This window comes from Rhinopithecus bieti, unplaced genomic scaffold, assembly GCF_001698545.2.
Source record: "Rhinopithecus bieti isolate Rb0 unplaced genomic scaffold, ASM169854v2 scaffold_17930, whole genome shotgun sequence".
Taxonomy (NCBI): domain Eukaryota; kingdom Metazoa; phylum Chordata; class Mammalia; order Primates; family Cercopithecidae; genus Rhinopithecus; species Rhinopithecus bieti.
In genome coordinates this window covers 177,352-198,147 of record NW_016809035.1, presented here as the reverse complement: position 1 = coordinate 198,147, position 20,796 = coordinate 177,352, and the positions used below count along the sequence as shown (strand labels likewise).

At 44.2% G+C, this 20,796-nt stretch overlaps 1 protein-coding gene across 7 annotated transcripts in view; it reads right to left on the bottom strand.

Moving 5' to 3' along the window:
* The window catches only part of RFX4 (regulatory factor X4), a 184,627-nt gene that overhangs the window by 6,586 nt on the left and 157,245 nt on the right, over nt 1–20,796 (bottom strand). For all 7 annotated transcript variants that reach the window (XM_017888249.1, XM_017888252.1, XM_017888251.1 and 4 more), the window contains 2 exons: nt 11,075–11,237; nt 7,915–8,053 (listed from right to left, as the gene is read on the bottom strand). In XM_017888249.1, the coding sequence (XP_017743738.1) occupies nt 7,915–8,053; nt 11,075–11,237 (302 nt within the window). The remainder of the gene's footprint in view (nt 1–7,914; nt 8,054–11,074; nt 11,238–20,796) is intronic.

Genomic DNA, 20,796 nt, shown 5'->3' with positions numbered 1-20,796 from the left:
GAGAGTGTGTGAATGTATGAATTCTTCTGCTCCCCATCTGTCTTCCCTGACAGTTGGAAAGTGGAGCCCCAGGGGATTAGGTGGGAGGCTGCCTCCTATGAGGGAGACAGACAGGCTGAAGCCTAGACAGCAGGGAGAAGGGGCTATGACAACAATGGCTGCTCCCTGGAGTCTAGGTGGCTACAGGGAACTGCTCTTCCTCTGTGAGTGAGAGGCTAAGGAGAGCTGGGGCAGGTGCTTAGGCCTGAAGCACGCAAAGAGAACCAGCAATTCAGAGGTCAAGAAAAAGGGATCCTAATTCGAGTAGCGAGGGACTTTTCCCCCTACATAGGATGGCATGCCTTACATAGCAAAAGTACAGCCACTTCACAACCAAAAGAACAGTTAGAAAAGACGGAGAAGGGCGTAGGTGGTGTCTGGGAACTCAAGGGAGAAGGCACCAAGGGCTGTTGCCAAGGAGACCATGGACAGCACGCCAAGGCTTTCCTAATCCGAAATCAGATCAGAAACACTGGCACATACCCCTGTGCTCTGCATCATGGGAACCTACAGGATGCTGTTTGTGTGGCAGCAGTGGTGGACTCTCAGGCCTGCACAGTGGGATTCTAGCACAGGAACCGCTCTAAATCCCAGTGAGACCATAGTAAGATTGGGCCCTGTCCCAAAAAAACAAGATCCCAGGTGTATTAAACAGATAACATTAGGAACTATTACTACAAAACGATCCTTTTTCGGAAAGGTTGCTTGCCTCTCCTGATCTTCTCTCAAGTGAACTCCTGGGTGTCACCTCACCTCCTGGTGCTCTTCCTGGCACAGAGGCCTCCCTTCTGGTCCCATGGCATGCCAAGCTGGTTCCAACTCAGGGAATTCTGTCCTACCTATTCCTTCTGCCTAGAACCTTCTCTACCACCCCTACCTCTGGTTCCTGCCATACCTGCCATTTTGTCATTCTCTAGATCTCAGCTTAAATGTCACCTCCTCAGAGAGACTTTTCTGGAATCCTATCTCAAGAACCTAAACACCCCAGCCTATGCCTCTTGGGCCGGGGCCTTACCATCCTGCCTGGCAGCTAGCTAGGTCTTTCTTTTGGCTTATATTCATATACTCCTGATGTGGCTTTGCTGTGCTTAACACCATGTTCCCAACATCTGGCATGGTGCCTAGCACCTAGCAGGTGCTAAATAATAGTTGACAAATGAACATTGGGACATTACTACTAGAATGAATTTTAGGAATCCTGTGATCCAACCCCATGTTGTACAGATAAGAAAGCCAGGCCCCATGAGATCACGTGTCCTGCCCAAAGTCACACAGCAAGCTAGTGGAAGAGCTGGCATAGAAACCCAGTTGGGGAGCATGCTTTCCCCACATTGATATGACCGTCCCAAAGGAGACTGACCTGCCACTGCCAAGTTACCCACGAGCAGGAGAGCACTCCCTTTTTGGAGGCCAGCCCATTAGACTTTAATCCCTCTGCTCCTCTTCCTTCTCTAAGCTCCCTCTTCCCTGACAGAGCTCTGGGGCCTTAGAATTCTCACCTAGCCTCAGCTTGCTGGTTCTGACAGAGTCCGCCTTGCCTTGGCTCGTGTAGGTAAAATGTCACAGAATGGACTTGAGCTCTTTCCCACAGAACCCGAGAGTGTGGCTTCTGTGCCTAGTCAAGGACCCTCGACACAGCTGTGCTCAGAAGTTGTGTCATACACTCAAAAGAGTAATTGCCTGGAAACGAGACTGGCTCAAAATATCTCTAATGTGACAATAAAATTCTGTTACCACAGAATCCAGCATGGAAAATTCTGTCCTGCTAGGTCAGCTAATTGCAAATGAGTCAGTGACTCGTTTTCCCTGTAGTGAAGAGACCATTGAAAGGCCAGTTAGCTGAAGTGCTCACTGCCTTGGCTTGGTCATTAACATGACCAATGAAGCTTCTATTTAGTCTGGTGGGAGTGGCAGAGGCTGGCCCATGGCACCCGCCTCACCTCTCACACTTTACATCCGGTTTCATGCAGGGTCCTTAAACATGCTGGGCACAAACTCCGGGGTCCAGAGATCTCTGTCTGGAATAAGGCGCTTTTTGTTGAGGGCCCGTAACAGGAAGTTACTATTCTCTGGATTAAATCATATGCTGTTGCTACTGATTTTAAAAAGGACATAAGTCACCAGTTTACCACCCCTTGAGAGGAGTGTATGAGGGGTGCCTGTGTGCACGTGTGTGTGTCTGCACACACAGTCCAACGTTCATCAGATGCCTATGGCATAAGCCCATCTCAGCTATGATTGACTCTTGGTCTCTTTGGAACCATATTAGGAAGATCTATTTTGAGAAATGACTCTCCACACCAAGGGCTGACTTTCCTACACATGGAGAGGGAAGAAAGAGCCCTTTATTCCTGACCCCTTACCAAATGAGCTGCTACTTGAACAAGGGGTGAAAGGTGGTCCAGTCAGGAGCACAAACTGTTTTCCTATGAAAGGCAGCTCTCACTGCACCAAAGTACTGCCAGAGGGCTCACCCCTAGCCTCTTAGCCTCTTCTCTTAGCCTCTTCTGGAGAAGGATGTAGCTTCCAAAAATTCTTTGTCAGACAGTCCACATCTGCTCAGCTTTTTTTTTTTTTTTTTTTTTTTTTTTTTTTTTTTTTTGAGACAGAGTCTTGCCCTGTCACCCAGGCTGTAGTGCAGTGGGGTGATCTCAGCTCACTGCAACCTGTGCCTCCCAGGCTTAAGTGATCCTCCCACCTGAGCCTCCCAAGTAGCTGGGACTACAGGTGTGTGCCACCACTCCCAGATAACTTTTAAATTTTTTGTGGAGATGAGGTCTCACTACATTGCCCAGGCTGATCTCGAACTTCTGGGCTCAAACGGCCTCCCTACTGGAATTCCTGGGCTCCCAGCCTCCCAGAGTGCTGGGATTACAAGTGTGAGCCACCATCCCCCTGCTGCTGAGGTTTTAAAGTCAGGATTAGTTAAGTTATTACATGTGAAACACTTAGAACTCCTGTGTAGTAAGTTTTCAAAATGTGTCAGCTGTTATTAATGTTATTTTTAGAATCATAGGGTCATGGTCCATTAATGGTAGGAAGAGCCTTAGTGACTAACCATCTGGTTCTACCTCTGGTTTTACAGGTGAAATAATTAAGGTCAAGAGAAGGGAAATGATCTACTGCAATCACACAGCAACTTCGTACCAGTCATTCATTCGTTTCATTGACAAGTATTTACTGAGCACTCATTGAGGGCCAAGCTCGGTGCTAGGCCATGGGAATATAATGGGGAGAGAAAAAGGACTTGGTGCTTGCTATCACAGAGCTAGTACAGTGAGGGAAACAGATCTTAATTATAAAATTACCCTAAATATGATAACTGTGGTGTTACAAAGGATAATAATAAAATGAGTTAACTATGAGCCAGGCCCTGTTCTGACCTTTACTAACTCACTTGACCCTTACTACAACCCTATGAAATAGATACCATCAGATGAGAAAATTGAGGCACAGGGCTAATTGGAGTCAAAGCTGGGATTTGAACCCAGGGAGCCTGGCTCTACAGTCAGAGATCTTACAACACTATCATTGATTGATTTTTTTTTTTTTTCCTTTTTGGCCCAAGACGCCAACCCGAAGTACAGTGCCCTAAGCAAACTTTGTAGCACCCAATGGTCCTGGGTTGGTTTGGGCCAGACTGCTGGAGATTCTGTGAGAGGTGGTAATTAGCTGATAAGGCTTGGCCTCTGCCTTTCAGATGATAAATAAGGGAGAGCTTTCCAGTCTAAGTGTGATCAAATGGCTCTTGAGCTCAAGAGGGCCCCAGTTCCACTATGGCTGCTTGACAGGGTAGAGGTTCTATGAACATGTATTGAATGAGGCTCAGAAAGATTTTGTAGCTATGTACTTGGTCTGGTTTATTTTCTCCTTTCGGTTGGACCTGGGAATGGAGAACCTGGAAAGAGGCAGCTTACTTTGATGTGAACAAGTGCAGCACAGTTGCAATGTTTTTCCAAAATAATTCAAACCTTACACTGTGAAACCTCATTCATCTGGACTAAGTCAGAAGTTATAAGAATCTAAGCAGGGCTGGGAGGCTTACCTTTGTATTACCCAGGAAGAAAGTATGTGTTATACAAATAAGTAGTGTAAATAAGGGCATACACATATTCTATTTTGAAAACAAATGACTTAAAATTATTTTGAGCATATAAATGCTGGGACCCCTATAATTACTGTGCTTCACAGATGTAACAGCCCTCTAAGGAAACCTAGCTGGCATTTATTTGCAGTAGTTTCAGTTACTTTTGTGCTGATGACCAATTGCATTTCTCCAACCATATTGCATACTTGCAATTTTTCTTCCAATTCAGACTGTCCTTTTCCCTGGTAAGTCTGATGTAGTGAATTGTGATATTCAGTTACTCCGAATTGGAACAGCTTGACCCCTGCTCTGGAAAGCTAAAACTCATTAGCCCTGCAGTGGATTTTCTCTATGCTCAACCTTAAACCAAAGAACCAATAAAGGAAAGAAAGAAGGTTATCTTGGGGTATGTGCTTCTCTTTGGCAACTTGAAACTTACTGAGAATAGCAGCAGTAACCTCTTGAATTTACCTTCCACTCTCCAAAACAGTAGTATTCAGTACCACTGGTTTAGCATTGGGATTGAGAACTGGAGGATTTGCATTTGAGTCTGCTTTGTCCCTTACTGGATGCATGGCCTGGGGCACATTACCTTCTGAGGCAGTCTACTTATCTTTAAAAACTGAGGGAAAAGGCTAGGTGCAGTGGTTCACGCCTGTAGCCCTAGCACTTTGGGAGGCCGAGGCAGGAGGATCACTTGAGCCCAGGAGTTCGAGACATGCCTGGTCAACATGGTGAGACTTTGTCTCTACAAAAACACAAAAATCAGCTGGGCTTGGTGGCGCGCGCCTATAGTCCCAGGTACTTGGGAGACTGAGGTGGGAGGATCAGTTGAGCCCAGAAGGTGGATGTTGCAATGAGCCAAGATTGCACAGCTGCACTCCAGCCTGGGTGACAGAGTGAGATCCTATCTCCAAAAATGCCTTCTTCCCAAGGTTGTTATGGCAATTGAGTCTGTGTATTTAAATATGCCTAGAACAGTGCTCTGAATAAATGTTAATGAAAACAAAACAAAGGATACTTTGTCTTTAGACAGTACCTTCCCCCAGAGAGGTACGTTTTGAACACTGACCTCACTCATCAACCTAGGTAGAGACCGATGTAATTAATTTCTCTCCACCCTATTTTACAGGTGGAGACTAAGGCATAAACCACGAAGTGTGGAGTGTGTGTGTGTGTTGAGGGGAGTGTTAGAGGCACTCGTCTAAGAGTCACAAGGCATGGTGGCAAAGAGCCTGGCCAAGGACCCTTTGGACTGTCACACCTTGTCTGGATTAAAAGGGCCCTTCCATGGGCTTTCGCTTGTCCTTGGGCCATTCTATTAAGACCAGCTATTAAATGACAGTGTTCCAGTTGGGGACTGTTGTGGCTTCCAGAGCAGGACCTCATGGGCCTTGAGGAGACCTTGGCTTCTTTTTATGGCAATGGCTTTAAAAATATCACCCCAGAAAACCAGCTTCTGCCATTTCATGAGGGGGAATGAGGAAGTGAAGAAGGAGGGAAGACAATGCCCAGAGTTGTGGCTTGATGATGCTATCTCCCACTGGAGCATAAGCTCTACCAAAGCAGGCATGCTCTGTCTCCTCCTCACTGTGCTCCCAGTGGCCAGTGCAGTGCTTGCACATAGTAGTTACCCGGGAGCCATTTGAGAAATGAATGAATGAATGAGATGCTTGGAGTGTGTGGAGTGATCTAGGCTGTTGCAGCCGTTCTCAGTCATGCAGTGGATCACAGTGAGGAGCACAGAGTGCTCCCAAGAGAGGGAGCTCCTAAGGAGCTGGCATCTCTGTTTGACGCAGTTGGAAACCTATAATGAATGCCCCAGGTGATGATTTAGTGGAATCAACTTCTTGGCTTGTCTGGGGATTAAACCAGGGCTCCCCTTGGTACTACAGATGGAAATCAAAACAAACACCTGTTTGCCCAGAGTGCCATGTGTTGTGGAAACGTTCTCCTTGGTGCCTTCCCTCAGAGACGAGTCTGTGTGCTAACAGCTGATGTAATTACAGCCTCCACGCTAGCGTCAGTCCTGCCATCTCATTCCTAAACTTCTACAAGTGCTTTGGAGCAAAGCCCCCTGCCTCCACCAGCCCCTCTTCTTGGTTCATTCTGTGGGGGCCCTGAGAGCTCTCTTTGTTAATCATAGCTCTGATCTTACCACTCCCTAGCTTCCTGTGCCTGCAGAATAGAGTGAGCATGCTCAGCACACCGTACTAGTGTTCGTGCTGACGCCACCTCCCATGTACTCATCTGCTCAGTGTACACTTAGTGAATGCCTGCATCTGAGAGGCGGCAGGGGGTGGTGCCTGAGAGCCCAGACAGGAGTCACAGCTGGGTTCAACTCCTCAGGAAGGTTACTGTGAGTCTCACTTCCTCTTCTGCAGGGGTTATCCAGGGGATGTGGAGAGTGCTCAGCGCAGAGCCTGGCACACAGCACATGTTCAGGAGAAGGTAGCTCCTCTTTCTGTAGGTGCCAAGTGCTGTGACCTGAGGATACTGGACTTAATCTTTGCCTTCAGGGAGCTTAGGGTCTCTGTGCGTGTCAAACAGGAAAGTTGGTGATGATAACAGGGTGTGAGAAATGCTACTGAGAGAGGAAACCCAGGGAGTGGCACCTAATAAGGTCCTGGAGGAAGCAAGGGGGTACTTTCAGGAATGCCACAAAGACAGCAAGATGCTTGTCATGAATGCCCAGCAGAAGAAACTGGGAAAGAGACACCCAGCCAGAGGAAACAATATCTACAAAGACACGGAGGAACTCAGCACATCCAAGACAACCACATGAGGGCTGGCATGGCTGGAGGGGGGAGGGAGTTGGTGAGTAGGCCAAAAAGGTAACGAGTCTTAAGAGACATACTAAGGAATTGAACTTGACCTGGAAGGCGATGATGTGCCAAAGACAGCTAAAGTGTCACGGTCAGTTGGGTTTTTTTTCCGAAAGACTCCTCTAGCTGCAGTGTAGGGGATGAACCAGAGATGGGGCACTTTTTAGAGGCATAGAGACCATCAGGAAGGCTTCTGTCTTCATCTAGGTTGGATATGATAAAGGCCTGAGCTGAGACGAGCACAGAGGGCATACAGAGATACTTAGGACGCAGAGTGGAACTGGCAACCAGTCGGATCAGAGCCAATGCACAGGAAAGTGTTAGACAGGTAGAGTGTCCAGCGGTGTTTTTCCAAATGCAGCCAGGTGCAATGGCCTGTCCATTCCCTACAGACCACAGAGGGCTGGTTTGGCTTATTAGACAGTGCGGAGCTCAAGGAGGTATAGGGCCTGAGAGTGATTTGAAAAGGGATCCATTTCAGGAGGATTCTTCCGCTTAAGATTACGTGTGTGGGCTGGATGAAAAGAGCAGACACGAGACACCACGAGACCAGTTAGAATGATGTTGAGAGACCAGTCCTGACAAGACTCCATGAGGGTCTGCACAGGAGAGTGGTGATGGGAAAGGAGACCCAAGGCCCAGGGTGAGGGTAGCTGCCCAAAAAAGGGCAGCAGACATGCGGCCGATTAGATCTTGGCATGAAGAAGTCAAAGAGAGGATAGAATGAAAAACAAACTGTTTAGCAACCAGGCGTGTGAGAGCAAATGGAGCATGAACGCTGGCCGAGCACCCACTGTGGGCCAGCCATTGGAGGCCAGAAATGACGCTGATGAAAAGACTGTCCTCTCCTTGGGGACATACACGCTGCACACACAGCATGCATAACAGTTTATGAACTGTGTTAACCAGATTTGGCACCAAGTATACCAAGGTCTGGGCAAGAAACCAGGACCACTGACTCACCTGTGCAGAGCTCCTGTGGTAAGGGGCATAGTGGAGTGGCCCAGAGATGGCTGTGTCATGAGGGAGGGCCGGATACTGGCTCTGCATGGGGTGAGGATGCTGGTTGCCATAGCTCCCATAGTTATAGCTTCCCGTGTATCTAAAATGCATCAAGCACATTGAATAGTGTGAGTAATAGCAAGAACAGATCAGTTTGACACCTTTTTAAAAACCTCATCTATTTTTTTCCTTTTCTTTTTTTCTCTCTTTTCTTCCCCCTTCACCCCCCAACCCCATTTTTCATTCTTTCATCTTTTTTTTTGAATCAGAGTCTCATTCTGTTGCCCAGGCTGGAATGCAGTGGCATGATCTTGGCTTACTGCAACCTCCGCCTCCTGGGTTCAAATGATTGTCCTGCCTCAGCCTCCTGAGTAGCTGGGATTACAGGTGTGCACCACCACGCCTGGCTAATTTTTATTTTTAGTAGAGATGGGGTTTCACCATGTTGACCAGGCTGGTCTCAAATTCCTGACATCAGGTGATCCACCCACCTTGGCCTCCCAAAGTACTGGGATTACAGGCATGAGCTATCGTGTCTGGCCTCTTCCTTTTGATTCTTACCATTTCCACTTTTGTGGCCTTGTTATGGTTAACTTAAAACCCCAGGCTGATTTTCCTTCTCCCTCAACACCTAGAACATACCTCCCTTCCCCCAGCCAGCGTTCAGAGATGAAATCTAGCCCTGAGCCAAACATCATTAATGATGGAAACCTCTACTCCTACTGTGTTTAAAAGCCCTGTTGTATCCTGGAATCAAATAGGGATAACAAAAAAGAAACCACTGTGAGATTTATGTTTTTATATCACTCAGGCCTCTGCTTCCACATCATGGGGAAGGATATAGTGGGTTTCTGTAAGCCGTCTCCTGGGGGGATAACACCATGGCGTGGTCAAACAGGCATCAAAGACCTCGGTTCTAAGCCAGACTCCACCACTTTCTAGCTGTGACTTTCACGACCCTGTTGCTCACATCCATAAAAATACTGTGCATGGTCATTCTGAGGATCATATGTGTGAACACACTCTATAAACCAGAAAGTCCTGTGTAGACATAGCCTATTATTATCACTGTTCTTCTTAGTAACATCTTTATAGCAAAGATGCTGACCTATGACCATGTGAGTGGTATTTCTGCTATTTCTGCTGAATCAAAAATCTCTCTGAAACAGGGTTTTCAGAGTCTATTCTAAATGTGTGGAAATACTCTCAAAGGCCTCCTGAGAAAATAATGGCTGCCCAATTGACTGCTTGGGAGCACTTGAACCTATGGAAAAGTACACCAACATCCAGGCCTGTGCACACTGTCAGGTCACCACTGTGCTGCACTTTGCTGGGCCAACTGTGGAAGGGACCTGAGAGGTCCTCCCCCTCCTCCTCTCGTGTCCCCCACAACTGGTCTGTTGGAACCTGGCCTGGGAGTGGTCAGGCCCACTGCACCACATGGTAGGATCTCTCTCTCTCTCTCTCTCTTTTTTTTTTTTTGCGATGGAGTATTGCTCTATTCTCCAGGCTGGAATGCAGTGGCGCGATCTCGGCTTACTGCAGCCTCCGCTTCCTGAGTTCAAGCAATTATCCTGCCTCAGTCTCCTGAGTAGCTGGGGCTACAGGCGCCTGCCACCACGCCCATCTAATTTTTCTTTTTTTGTTTTTTTGAGATGGAATCTCCCTCTGTCACCAGGCTGGAGTGCAGTGGTGCAATTTCGGCTCACTGCAATCTCTGCCTCCTGGGTTCAAGAGATTCTCCTGCCTCAGCCTCCTGAGTAGCTGGGACTATAGACGCGTGCCACTACATCCAGCTAATTTTTGTATTTTCAGTAAAGATAGGGTTTCACCATGTTGGCCAGGATGATTTCGATCTCCTGACCTTGTGATCCACCCACGTCGGCCTCCCAAAGTGCTGGGATTACAGGCATGAGCCACCGTGCCCGGCCCATTTTTGTATTTTTAGTAGGGAGACAGGGTTTCATCATGTTGGCCAGTCTGGTCTCAAACTCTTGACCACAAGTGATCCACCCACCTTGGCCTCCCAAAGTGCTGGGATTACAGGTGTGAGCCACTGTGCCCGGTCAGGATCTCTTTTTAATATCCTAAGTGCTTTTCAGATCACTGCTCATTAGACATTGAAAGGTTAGTGTCTTTTGATAAAGACAATGCATAATGGCAAAGAACTACGAGGATTCAAGTAACACTTTTGTATGGATTTGTAGTTCATTCATCACAGCAACATCACTCCACACATTTGAAAAATACATACATATGGGCAAAACAAATGATGCATTTTTCCAGGGCATAAAGCACCGCTAGAACCTATGGGTAATCCCCTGAACCTCATGAATAACTGCAGCCCTAAAGGGACCTCCAGCCCTCAGGTGAGGAAGCCCTTCTCTAAGTAGAATCGTAAAAGACTTGAACCTAAGATGACACTCTGTAAGTCTGCAATTTGTACAAAGAGCCAGCCAGGAGAACTGCTGAAAGGGGTTTTCAGCTGAGGCGTTAAAGGAGTGAAGAGGGAGGAACACGGGCTTTGGAGTCAGACGTCCTCAGTTAGGGTCCCACCGTGTGCCAGCTCTGTGACCGTGGGGAACTGAAGAGAGCCAAGTTTCAATTGCCTCATCTAAAATGGGGTCACTAACACCTTCTTACCTACCTACCTACCGTGGTGGTTGTGGGGATTACACAGTACAGTGCTCACGATATTGTGGGAACTCAGCAAAGGGTAGCACCCTTTCTGTTCTTTGAGGAAATAGCTGTTAAGGAAACCCCTCTTTAGATCTTTTTTTTTTTTTTTTTTTTGAGATGGAGTCTCGCTCTGTCACCCAGGCTGGAGTTCAGTGGTGCAATCTCGGCTCACTGCAACCTCTGCCTCTCAGGTTCAAGCGATTCTCCCACCTCAGCCTCCCAAGTAGCAGGGATTATAGGTGTACGCCACCATGCCTGGCTAATTTTTGTATTTTTAGTAGAGACAGGGTTTCACCATGTTGGCCAGGCTGGTCTCGAACTCCTGACTTAAAGGCCCACCTCGGCCTCCCAAAGTGCTGAGATTATAGGGTGTGAGCTGCCGCACCCATCCTCTTTAGATCAAATTTTAAAAGTCCAGCAGCATCCCTGGAAAGTTACCTACCCATGTTCCTCTCTGTGGGGATAAACTGGTATCCTGTGTGTGACGGAGGAAGAAGGCACATGAGTGTTCCTCATACAGGGCAGCTGTTGGGAGTTCTCAGCTGGGGACCCAGCAGCCGTCGTCACTGTGTATGTTAGAGACCATGTGTATGACTGCATTGCTCCTGCAGAGACAAATTAAGACGTCTCGATCATTAACAGTTCTCACACCCCTTGTTCTTCCTTACTTTAGTGGCTTCCCTTTGTTCTTAAGTTGAAAGCCAAAATCTTTACAAGACATGTATCTCTGACTCTGCTGAGCTCACCAGAGGCATCCCCCATCCCCTGTCTTTGTTTTATCTGGTCCAGCCACATTATCTTTCATTGTTTCCAGAGTACCACAATTCCCAGCACCTCGGGGCCTTTGCACACGTTTCTGCTGCCTTATTACCCACTCATTCTTCCTCTCACAGTCCAAAAAGCTGTCCTCTTCCTAATCCCAGACTAGGCCAGATCCCTCCATGTACTGTAGGCCTAAGTGGTGCCTACTGCAATTTGTAATCCTACACCCATTAGTGAATGTGATTTAATTAATGGTCCCCTCACCAGACAGAAAGCACCAAGAGGGTAGGGGCCTGGCCAGGATTTTGGCCACCAGTAGATTCCCAGTGCTTAGTACAAAGCCTGGCCGCCAAAAGACTCAATAAAAATTTTAGAAGGGAGAAAAGGGAAGGGAAAGATAAGAAGAAAGGAAGGGAGGGCCAGAAGGAAAAGGAAAGCCTGGGGAAATACAGCCTCGATAGGCACTGCCAATTAACTTTTCAGCGCTTAACTCAACAGGTGTTAAGGATCCAACAAATTGCTTTAAGCAAACATAAGTAGATTATTGGGATCTGCCAGCTCAGGTCTTTTTGAGGATTATTAGACAGTGGCCTGGACAGTGACCTATTCTATACAAATTATGAATTCCCTTTGTCTATTTTTTAATTTAATTGGATACCTTGAAAGTGCTAAAGACTGGGGGATAAAAACCTGACAAAATTAAATGCTTAATATTTTATGAGACGGTTAGTTTTGTCTTTTTTGGTTTTTTTGAAACAAGGTCTTACTCTGTCACCCACGCTGGAGTGCAATGACATGATCATGGCCCTCACTGCAGCCTTGACCTCCTGGGCTCAAGAGATCTGTCCACCTCAGCCTCCCAAGTAGTTGGAACTACAGGTATGTACCACCATGCCCAGCTAATTTTTAAATTTTTTTTTTTTTTTTTTTGAGATGGAGTCTCACTTTGTCACCTAGGCTGGAGTGCAGTGGCGCAATCTCAGCGCACTGCAACCTCTGCCTCCTGGGTTCAAGCAATTCTCCTGCCTCAGCCTCCTGAGTAGCTGGGATTACAGGCGCATACCACCACACCTTGCTAATTTTTGTATTTGTAGTAGAGACAGGGTTTTGCCATGTTGGTCAGGCTGGTCTCGAACTCCTGGCCTCATGATCTGCCCGCCTCAGCCTCCCAAAGTGCTAGGATTATAGGCATGAGCCACCGTACCCGGCCTTGAAATTTTTTATAGACACAGGGTCTCACTATGTTGCCCAGGCTGGTCTTGAACTCCGGGTCTCAAGTGATCCTCCCACCTCAGCCTCCCAAAGTGCTAGGATTAGAGGCATGAGCCACCACTCCTAGCCTAGAATTTTTTTTAATGATAATTTAATAAATCATTAACAGCAATATTAAACTCATCAGACAACTTAATTTCTGATAAAATTTAAAATATGTTAATATGGTGGAAATAATCAAGCTTGTTTTAGAAGGCAGAGGGAATGGGAGCCAACATCCCCCTTTAGGTACATGGAAAACTGAAGAATTTAAGGGAGGACATTTTTAAGGTGAAGTAAAATAGAAAATTTGATCTCCCATTCTGTATTTTTTGCAGTAGACCATTTCTATCTAAAAATTCCTCTGGGAAGATAAAGGAAAGGTTTTCATTTTAAAAATTAGTCCATTGCATCCCAGGGACTTTGCAAATAGCATATGAGAGGAGCTGTATTGACATGGAGTAGTGGGAGGAAGCAGAGTTGGTGGATCAGCGCAGTGCCAGTTATGTGACAGAGACTCAGTAAGGAATACCCCTGAAGAAATCCTATTTTAAATACCTTGGCTTATTGTTAAAAGAACCCTTTGGTGAGCCCTTTCATAAACTGAAGAATCTTTTGGAATGCAAATAATGTCCTTTGTTGTAATGAGGTGGCAAAGATTTATTCCAAGACTATGAAAGGAGACACCATTATTGAGCATCTCTTACAGACCATGCACTGTGCTGAGTGCTTGTCACACACCCTTAAAAGAACATTATCCCCATTTATAGATGAGGAAACTGACGGTTAAATCCAAAAGAATTTAAGGGAGTGTATAGCAATATAAAAGATTCGAGACAATAAAATGGAAGTGGGAATGAAAGAAGAAAGAAAAGCAGAATTGGAGGCAAAAAGTGCAATCGGAATGAGGTGAAACATGCCGCCCAAATTCTTCCTATATGTGAATTTTAAAGTTAGATATGAGTTTTCCAGGAGCCAGTGCTCCTGGAAACCTGAATAGTTAGGAGCACTGAGATTGACGATTGCTCAGGAGTATACTGTCCTCCATATTCAGAGCAAACAGAAATATCTTTAACTATGAACTATTCAACAATGTCCTCAACACTCTTACAATGGACTTCATCTTAATTCTAAGGATGGTTCCTTTTGTCAACACTAACTGCAGGCTAATGGCATCACACAAAAGTCCAGTTCAAGGAAACTTAGAATGTTAAATAACTTGCCCAAGGTCCTGGAGTGAGTGGGTGGTTCAGTCGGGCTCTGAACCCACACACTTTCTACCACACACTTTCTACTCTCTACCGTTATGTCTCTTTGCTCTGGGTTCTGGTTCTGCCAGGTGCTAGCTGTAAGATCTTGGGCAAGCCTGTTAAACTTTATGAGCTTGTTTCATCATCTTTAAAACAGGAGTAATAATATCTATCTTGCAGGACTGTTGTGAGGATTACTGAGATAATATATGTCAGAGATCTTGTCATGTTGTAGGCTTTTAATTGTATTCAAGCACTCTTCATTACGAATTCAGGTATTCTTACATGAAAACTTCTTAAAATAGGTATTTCTGTATTTCTTATTTCAGACCCCAAGGAAGAAAGGCAAGTTTCTTGGGTGAGATTCTGTTACCAGTGATGAAACATTTGAATAGCAATGGTAATTTGGCCAATTACGGCAAATTTCCTAACATGTTTTTCTATAAAATTACTAGTGTCCTTACTCACCAGCACAGCTGAAAGTCCCCCTTCCTGCTTTGCACATCTACTCCATATTCTTCCCCCAAAAGATAATGACTTTAGCAGGCTTGATTTGTAAGGCTTGATAATGATTTGTCAGGCTTGATTTATAAGTACAAGAAAATGGGAAGGGAAGATCCCCAAAATGATCACGACTTAGATGACTGGATTATGCATAATTGCCCTCCTCTATGTTTTGAACTTCATGTGAAATTATAGTAGTTATAGTTTTTAAAAAGTCATGTGTATTAAAACGGGTTATCATTAGTGGTGGGATTGAGGAGAGTTTTAAAATGTTTTCCCTTATTTTATTTATCTGTATTTTCTGTAATGAATGTGTATTGCCTCTGTAAAAAGAAAAATATTAATACATTAAACAAAGTTTATAATTGGAAATGGAATCGGAGAGGGTGGGCAGTTTGGGAGAACAATGAACCAGCCCCAACAAGCGAGTAATTAACCCTTGAAGCCTCTGGGACCTCAGGTGAGCACAGTGAGGTCAGTGGATATTTAAATGGGACAGCCAAGGAAACCAAAGAATTTTTTTTTCCAAGCAGTGGGAAGAAGTCATGATAATAGCCATCACCTGAGAGAATGCAACAGAAGTTACTTTTGTGTGAGCCCCTGGAGCACAGCAACTGTTCCTTATTCATCTCTGTATCCCCAACAGAGGGTGTGCCAAATAGTAGGTGTTCAGTAAATTTTCTTTCCATTGAATTTGTTGTTGAAGGAGTAAATGCTGCTAGAAATAGACGTTATCAAACAAAAAGCTAGTGGAACTCTTGGAAAAATGGGCTCCTGTGGTCTGGGGAACAAAACCCCTAAATGGCCATGTGCCAGCAATCTAACACAACCACTCAGGCAGGCTTAAGCAGATTAACACCTACTGGCTTGGGTGAGAAACGCTTTTTGCCTGGGGAGCAGAAAAGAACACCCCTTGAATTCCCTTTCCTACCAGTGAGACCTCCAGTGAGAATTGCTGCTGCTTCTTTTTTAAGGAAGCTAATAAAAGAAAATCTGTGCAGCTTACAGTTTGTGCTTAGTTTTTAAGACAAGTCTACTGCTTTTTATTTGTCGGTAAAACAGTAGTAAATCTTCCCTATTTGTTCAATTCCTATATTTTTCTCTTATTCTCCCCTCCCCTCCTCACATTTCTATTTATTTAAAGGTCTGAGGATAGCGGTGGAAGCCCCTGATATTTGGGAATCCTGTAAAGATCCCAAGAGAAGCAGTTGTTGGTCACCTTACAGTATTGAAACTGCTACAGGGAAACATTTTCTTCCCCTCCCATCCCCAGCAAAACACTCTTCTTCCCCAAGGTTGCTTTGTTTTGGAACGGGTTTTAAGCACAGGACAGGAAGGGTGCTCGGAATATAATAGACAGTCAGTAATGATTTGTCAAATAAATGAATTAATGATCATCTAACATAAACCAGATCTCATGCTCATTTCCTTTTATACATTGACCCATTCAGTCTTCACAACACCCTTTTGAGGTAGGTAGTATTACCTCCTTTTTCAGGTGAGAAAATTGAGGCCCAAGAGGTTAAATGACTTGCTTAGGTAAGTGGCAGAGTTGGGATTTGAATGCGGGTCTGCCCAACCCCAAACCCTTTCCATAGCAGTGTTTCTTACACTTGAATGTGTATTTGAATCTTTGGAGATCTTGTTAAAAATGCAGATTCTGATTCAGTAGGTTGGGAGTGAGGCCTTTATATCAGACTTCTAAATGATGACAATGTGGTTGGTTGGTGAACCACACTTTGAGTAACAAAGCTCTGTAACATACTGCCTCGTGTCACACATCCTGTATGTTAAGGGCCATTAAAAATCCAAGTTGGCTAGGCGCAGTGTCTCATGCCTATAATCCCAGCACTTTGGGAGCCTGAGGTGAGCTGGTTTCTTGAGCCCAGAAGTTTGAGACCAGCCTGGGCAACATGGTAAAACCCTGTTTCTACAGAAAATACAAAAGCTGGATGTGGTGGTGTGTCCTTGTAGTCTCAGCTATTTGGGAAGCTGAGGTAGTAGGATCCCTTAAGCTCAGGAGGTAGAGGCTGCAGTGAGCTGTACTCACACCACTACACTCCAGGCTGGGCAACAGAGTGAGACCCTGTTTCAAAAGCAACAACAAAAAACCCAGAAGCTTTGAGATTCTGCTACAGACTTGTGAAAATTTAGAGTGCTTCCCAAGCTACCTGGTTGTACCCTTTTTTTCAGATCTTGGACTGAATCCTTTAACCCAGGGGTCACCAACCCCAGGGCCAGTACCAGTCCATGGCCTGTTAGGAACTGGGCCGCACAAGAGGTGAGCGGTGGGCAAGCAAGTGTTACTGCCTGAGCTCTGCCTCCTATCAGATCAGAAGCAGCATTCGATTGTCATAGGAGTGTGAACCCTCTGAACTGCACATGCAAGGGATCTAGGTTGCATGCTCCTTATGAGAGTCTAATGCCTAGTGATCTGAGGTGGAACAGTTTCATCCTGAAACCATCGCCCCCACCACTTCCCTGGTCCATAGAAAAATTGTCTTCCACAAAACTGGTCCCTGGTGCCAAAAAGGTTGGGGACCACAGTTTTAACCTTTTCCTTAGGAGGATTCTGTGAACCATCACAGATGTTGCTCAAGTTTTAAGCTAACCTATGCCTTTTGTTTGTAAGCTCGTTTAAGTGTGTCAAGATTCTAGAGCTGCTCTGCCCTATCCTGTAGCCACTCGTGGCTGTTGAAATTTAAATGAATTAAAACTAAATACGATTAAAAATTCAGTTTCTTAGTTCCACTAGCCACATTTGAAGTGCTTAGTAGCCACAGGTGGCTAATGGCTACTGTTTTGGATAGCTAAGATAGAAATAATTTCCATCTCATCACAGAAATTTCTATTTGGACAATGTTGCTTAACAGTATTTGCTATTAAACAAGCATTTCCTGTAATCTTCATGACTGAGACAGGGAAAGAAGACTATATATTGATATTTACCTATATCTCTAGGTATGTCATTGGCTATTATTTTTTTTTTTTTTTGAGACAGAGTCTCACTCTGTCACATAGGCTAGAGTGCCAGGGGCACGATCTTGGCTCACTGCAACCTCCGTCATTGGTTATCATCTATCCTTAAGACAGCTGTGTTTAAAGAGACCACCTATTGAAGCTGGAAACCTCATCTGTTTGAGTTACATTTTACCAATAGTTCTGTGGTCAAAATCTGATTGACAGAACTGACCAGGGGCAGCAAATGAATCAGTTCCTTCTTATGTTGCTGCATAATCTAGCCTCTGCCTAGCTCTGCAACTTCCTCTCCTGCCACTGTCTTCCTTATTTGTTATATACATTTGTCAGTTCCCACTACACCAAGCTCTTTGCTGCCTGAGGCCTGTGCACATGCTTTTCCCCATCGCATAGAAAGTTCTTTTTCCCTCCCCAACCTCTATGTAGCTGGCTCCTTGTAAAACTTCAGGTCTCAGATAAATGTCATCTCATCAGCAAGGCATTCTCTGACCACCAACTAAGATGGGTCCCCACTTTATACTTTTTCATAGCACACTAATATTTTTACACAAAACACTTTGACCATTTGAAATTGCACCTTTACCTGGCAGTTTACTTCTGTATTGACTCTTACCCACTAGAATGTAAGTACCATGCAGGCAGTGACTATGACTCCTTTTTTTCACTTCTGTACTCCCAGGACTTGGTACAAATTAGACACGAAATATATATTTGTTGAATGAATGAACAAATGAATGAATGAGGGAGCCCAAAGTCCCAGCAGCAAGCTAAGATTTGATTTTGTGATCCAAAAAAAAAAAGAGTCAATTAAACAATCTATTTTCAATCCCAGCTTATTTTTCGTGATTCCATTACTTTAAGGAAAAAGCAGCAGCAGGGACGAAAGAAGGAGGAATTCACTAGCAGTGACAACTCTGAGGTCCTGTAAATGAGTCATCGCTGACTCTGTGACAGAGCTGAAGTGTCCATCTTATCCCACTTGGTTTAGCTGCCCTCAGAATAACTGGGCTTTTGTTATTTGGAAAGACTAAGGGTCGGTTATCTTTGTTACATCCTCAACTGATGTAGAGAAAATGCAGCTGGGCAGGCCAGATGTTCTACAGTTAGTGCCATTTATGAGGAATTCGCTTTTATTTCATTAAGTATCCTAGTATCTCAGTGATTTAATTTGCTGGTTTTGTGTTGCAGGGAACCCATGGTGGGAAGTTGAAAACATGAGTTTAATAGTTAACTTTTATTGTCATTGCTGAAGGAGGGAATACTTAAAATGACATCATAAATGAGGTTTTAGAACCCTTTGGTGGCCTGATGGGACAGGGTAGGAGCTTAACGTTTTTCTTTAGATGACATGAAAGAATTGCAGCCCAATGTCATGTTAAATAGACTGATCATTTTGGCACTGTCTGCCATGCTTCCGAGGAGGAAAGGAGCCAGTTTTCCTTAAACAAAGTTAAGGTTTCTAAACTTTGCCAGGTCATGAGGGAGGGTAGCAAGCCTACAAATTTGGGGGAGAAAGTGGACAGGCAGGCTAGATTTTACCTTGCAGAAATCTGTTGGAATGGAATCCTTTAACCAGCCTCTTATCATGACATTGCCGTAAACCCAACCAAAATTGGCCATATATCAGGTTTAATTTTAGGTAGCCGAAATTTATTTCATTTGCTTTTCTTTCCCCATTAAAAAAATCAATTAATAAGTACAATCTTAGTAAAATATATTTAGAAACATGGATATGGAACTAGACGTAGATACAGATAAGCAGAGTGACTGTTTTCCCAGTGAGTCATAACTCATTATCTGTACTACCTTGTATTCCCTAGTCCTTGTATCAGAGGATGCCAAAAGGTTATGCGTAATGAATTAATTTTAGCTTTGTGCCACCAAGTACACATGATACTGTTCCTTTTTCGCAGCGGAAAAATGGAGAAGTGTCCATCCAAAGTGGGACATTTGTTTGTTAAAGAGTCCCAGGTACTTGATTGGCCTTGATTCTCAACAAGTCAAACCTGGTAATATTTACATTGCCTGATCAGTGATAAGCTGGAAACCCAACAAAATAACTGGGTCACATAACATTTCACGTATTAATAAGATTTTAATAAAATTTTAAAGCTAACATTTGTTTCATTTAATTTTCCTCACCTTTATTTCTTTCTTCCTGGTTTTGGTCCTTTTTATGAAATTGATTTTCCTCTATTTATTATAAACTGCTTCAAAACTTTTTGGAAAGTTGATGGGATATAAGTCAAGTGATAATTTTAAATAGAAATAAAATTAACCAGGCATGAAAACCATGTGCTGAGTTGACTTTTTTAAAAAAAGAAACATGGCAAATACATTTTACAAGATTTACATAATTGTTTTACAACTTACACTATTGTTCAATGAAAATTTGCACAAATTCCAAATTTAAGAAGCCTACCATAATAGATTTCCTAATATTTAGCTTTCTATCATGGGCAAATAATTTGTGCTTTATAATATAATATGCCTATACAATCATACATGTTGTTAGGAAATTAAGTTTCTTTTCTCCAAGACCATGACCCACATTACATGCTCAGATCCAGTCTAATTTAGCAATGGAGTATTTCAAAAGTGGTACTTGAGAAAAATATCATACATAGTCTTATATAGGATGACATTTTTAATGCCCCCTGGAGATATCTGAGAACAAAGCTGGAATGTGCCAAAATCTTCAAAGCTTAAAATCATCTGAAGAGAACCTGTTTCACATTTGTATTTCTAAGAAGCTACTTTTATGGCTCTTGAACACATTGCACAGAAATATCTGAAGACATTTATGATATTCCTGTGGCCCTGTCTATCACACCTGCCATACTTTGAGGCCTCCACATTGCTTCGAAGAAAGCCAGGCACACTCACTAGCTGGATGAGAACTATGAGAAGATCCTAGATGTGTTTCCTTCCCACTCTTCCCTCCCATCCCTTATTCCCTTAGAGTGTGTCTCCTTATTTGAAATGTTGCTACACTTTGAGAAATATTTCATCCAAATGATTTCTGCTTCATAATGCAGAACTGTATTATTTGTATAATTTCCCTGTTTATTTCAGAAGTAAGGATGTTATCACTAGCAGACTCGTGTGTGTCTCCCTGGTGGTGACAGGGATATTTGGGTAAACGGCTCTTTCTTCAGGGAGAAAGGAGACTCAGGATGGTTGCCCAATAATTCCAGTCTTTGAAGAACTCCTCAGACCTGCATGAAGAGCTGTGAACGGTACTTGAATTCTCTTTCCTTTTAATGTTCAGTGAACAAAGTCATTCTTTTCACTACACTTACTTTTTCTGAGCCTTCTAAGCAGGAACTACAACAACCCACTATGGAAAGAAAATGGGAGGGAGGTGGGAGCCTGATCACATTCTTCCTCCTTAAAGCAGAAAACAAAATACAGTTTG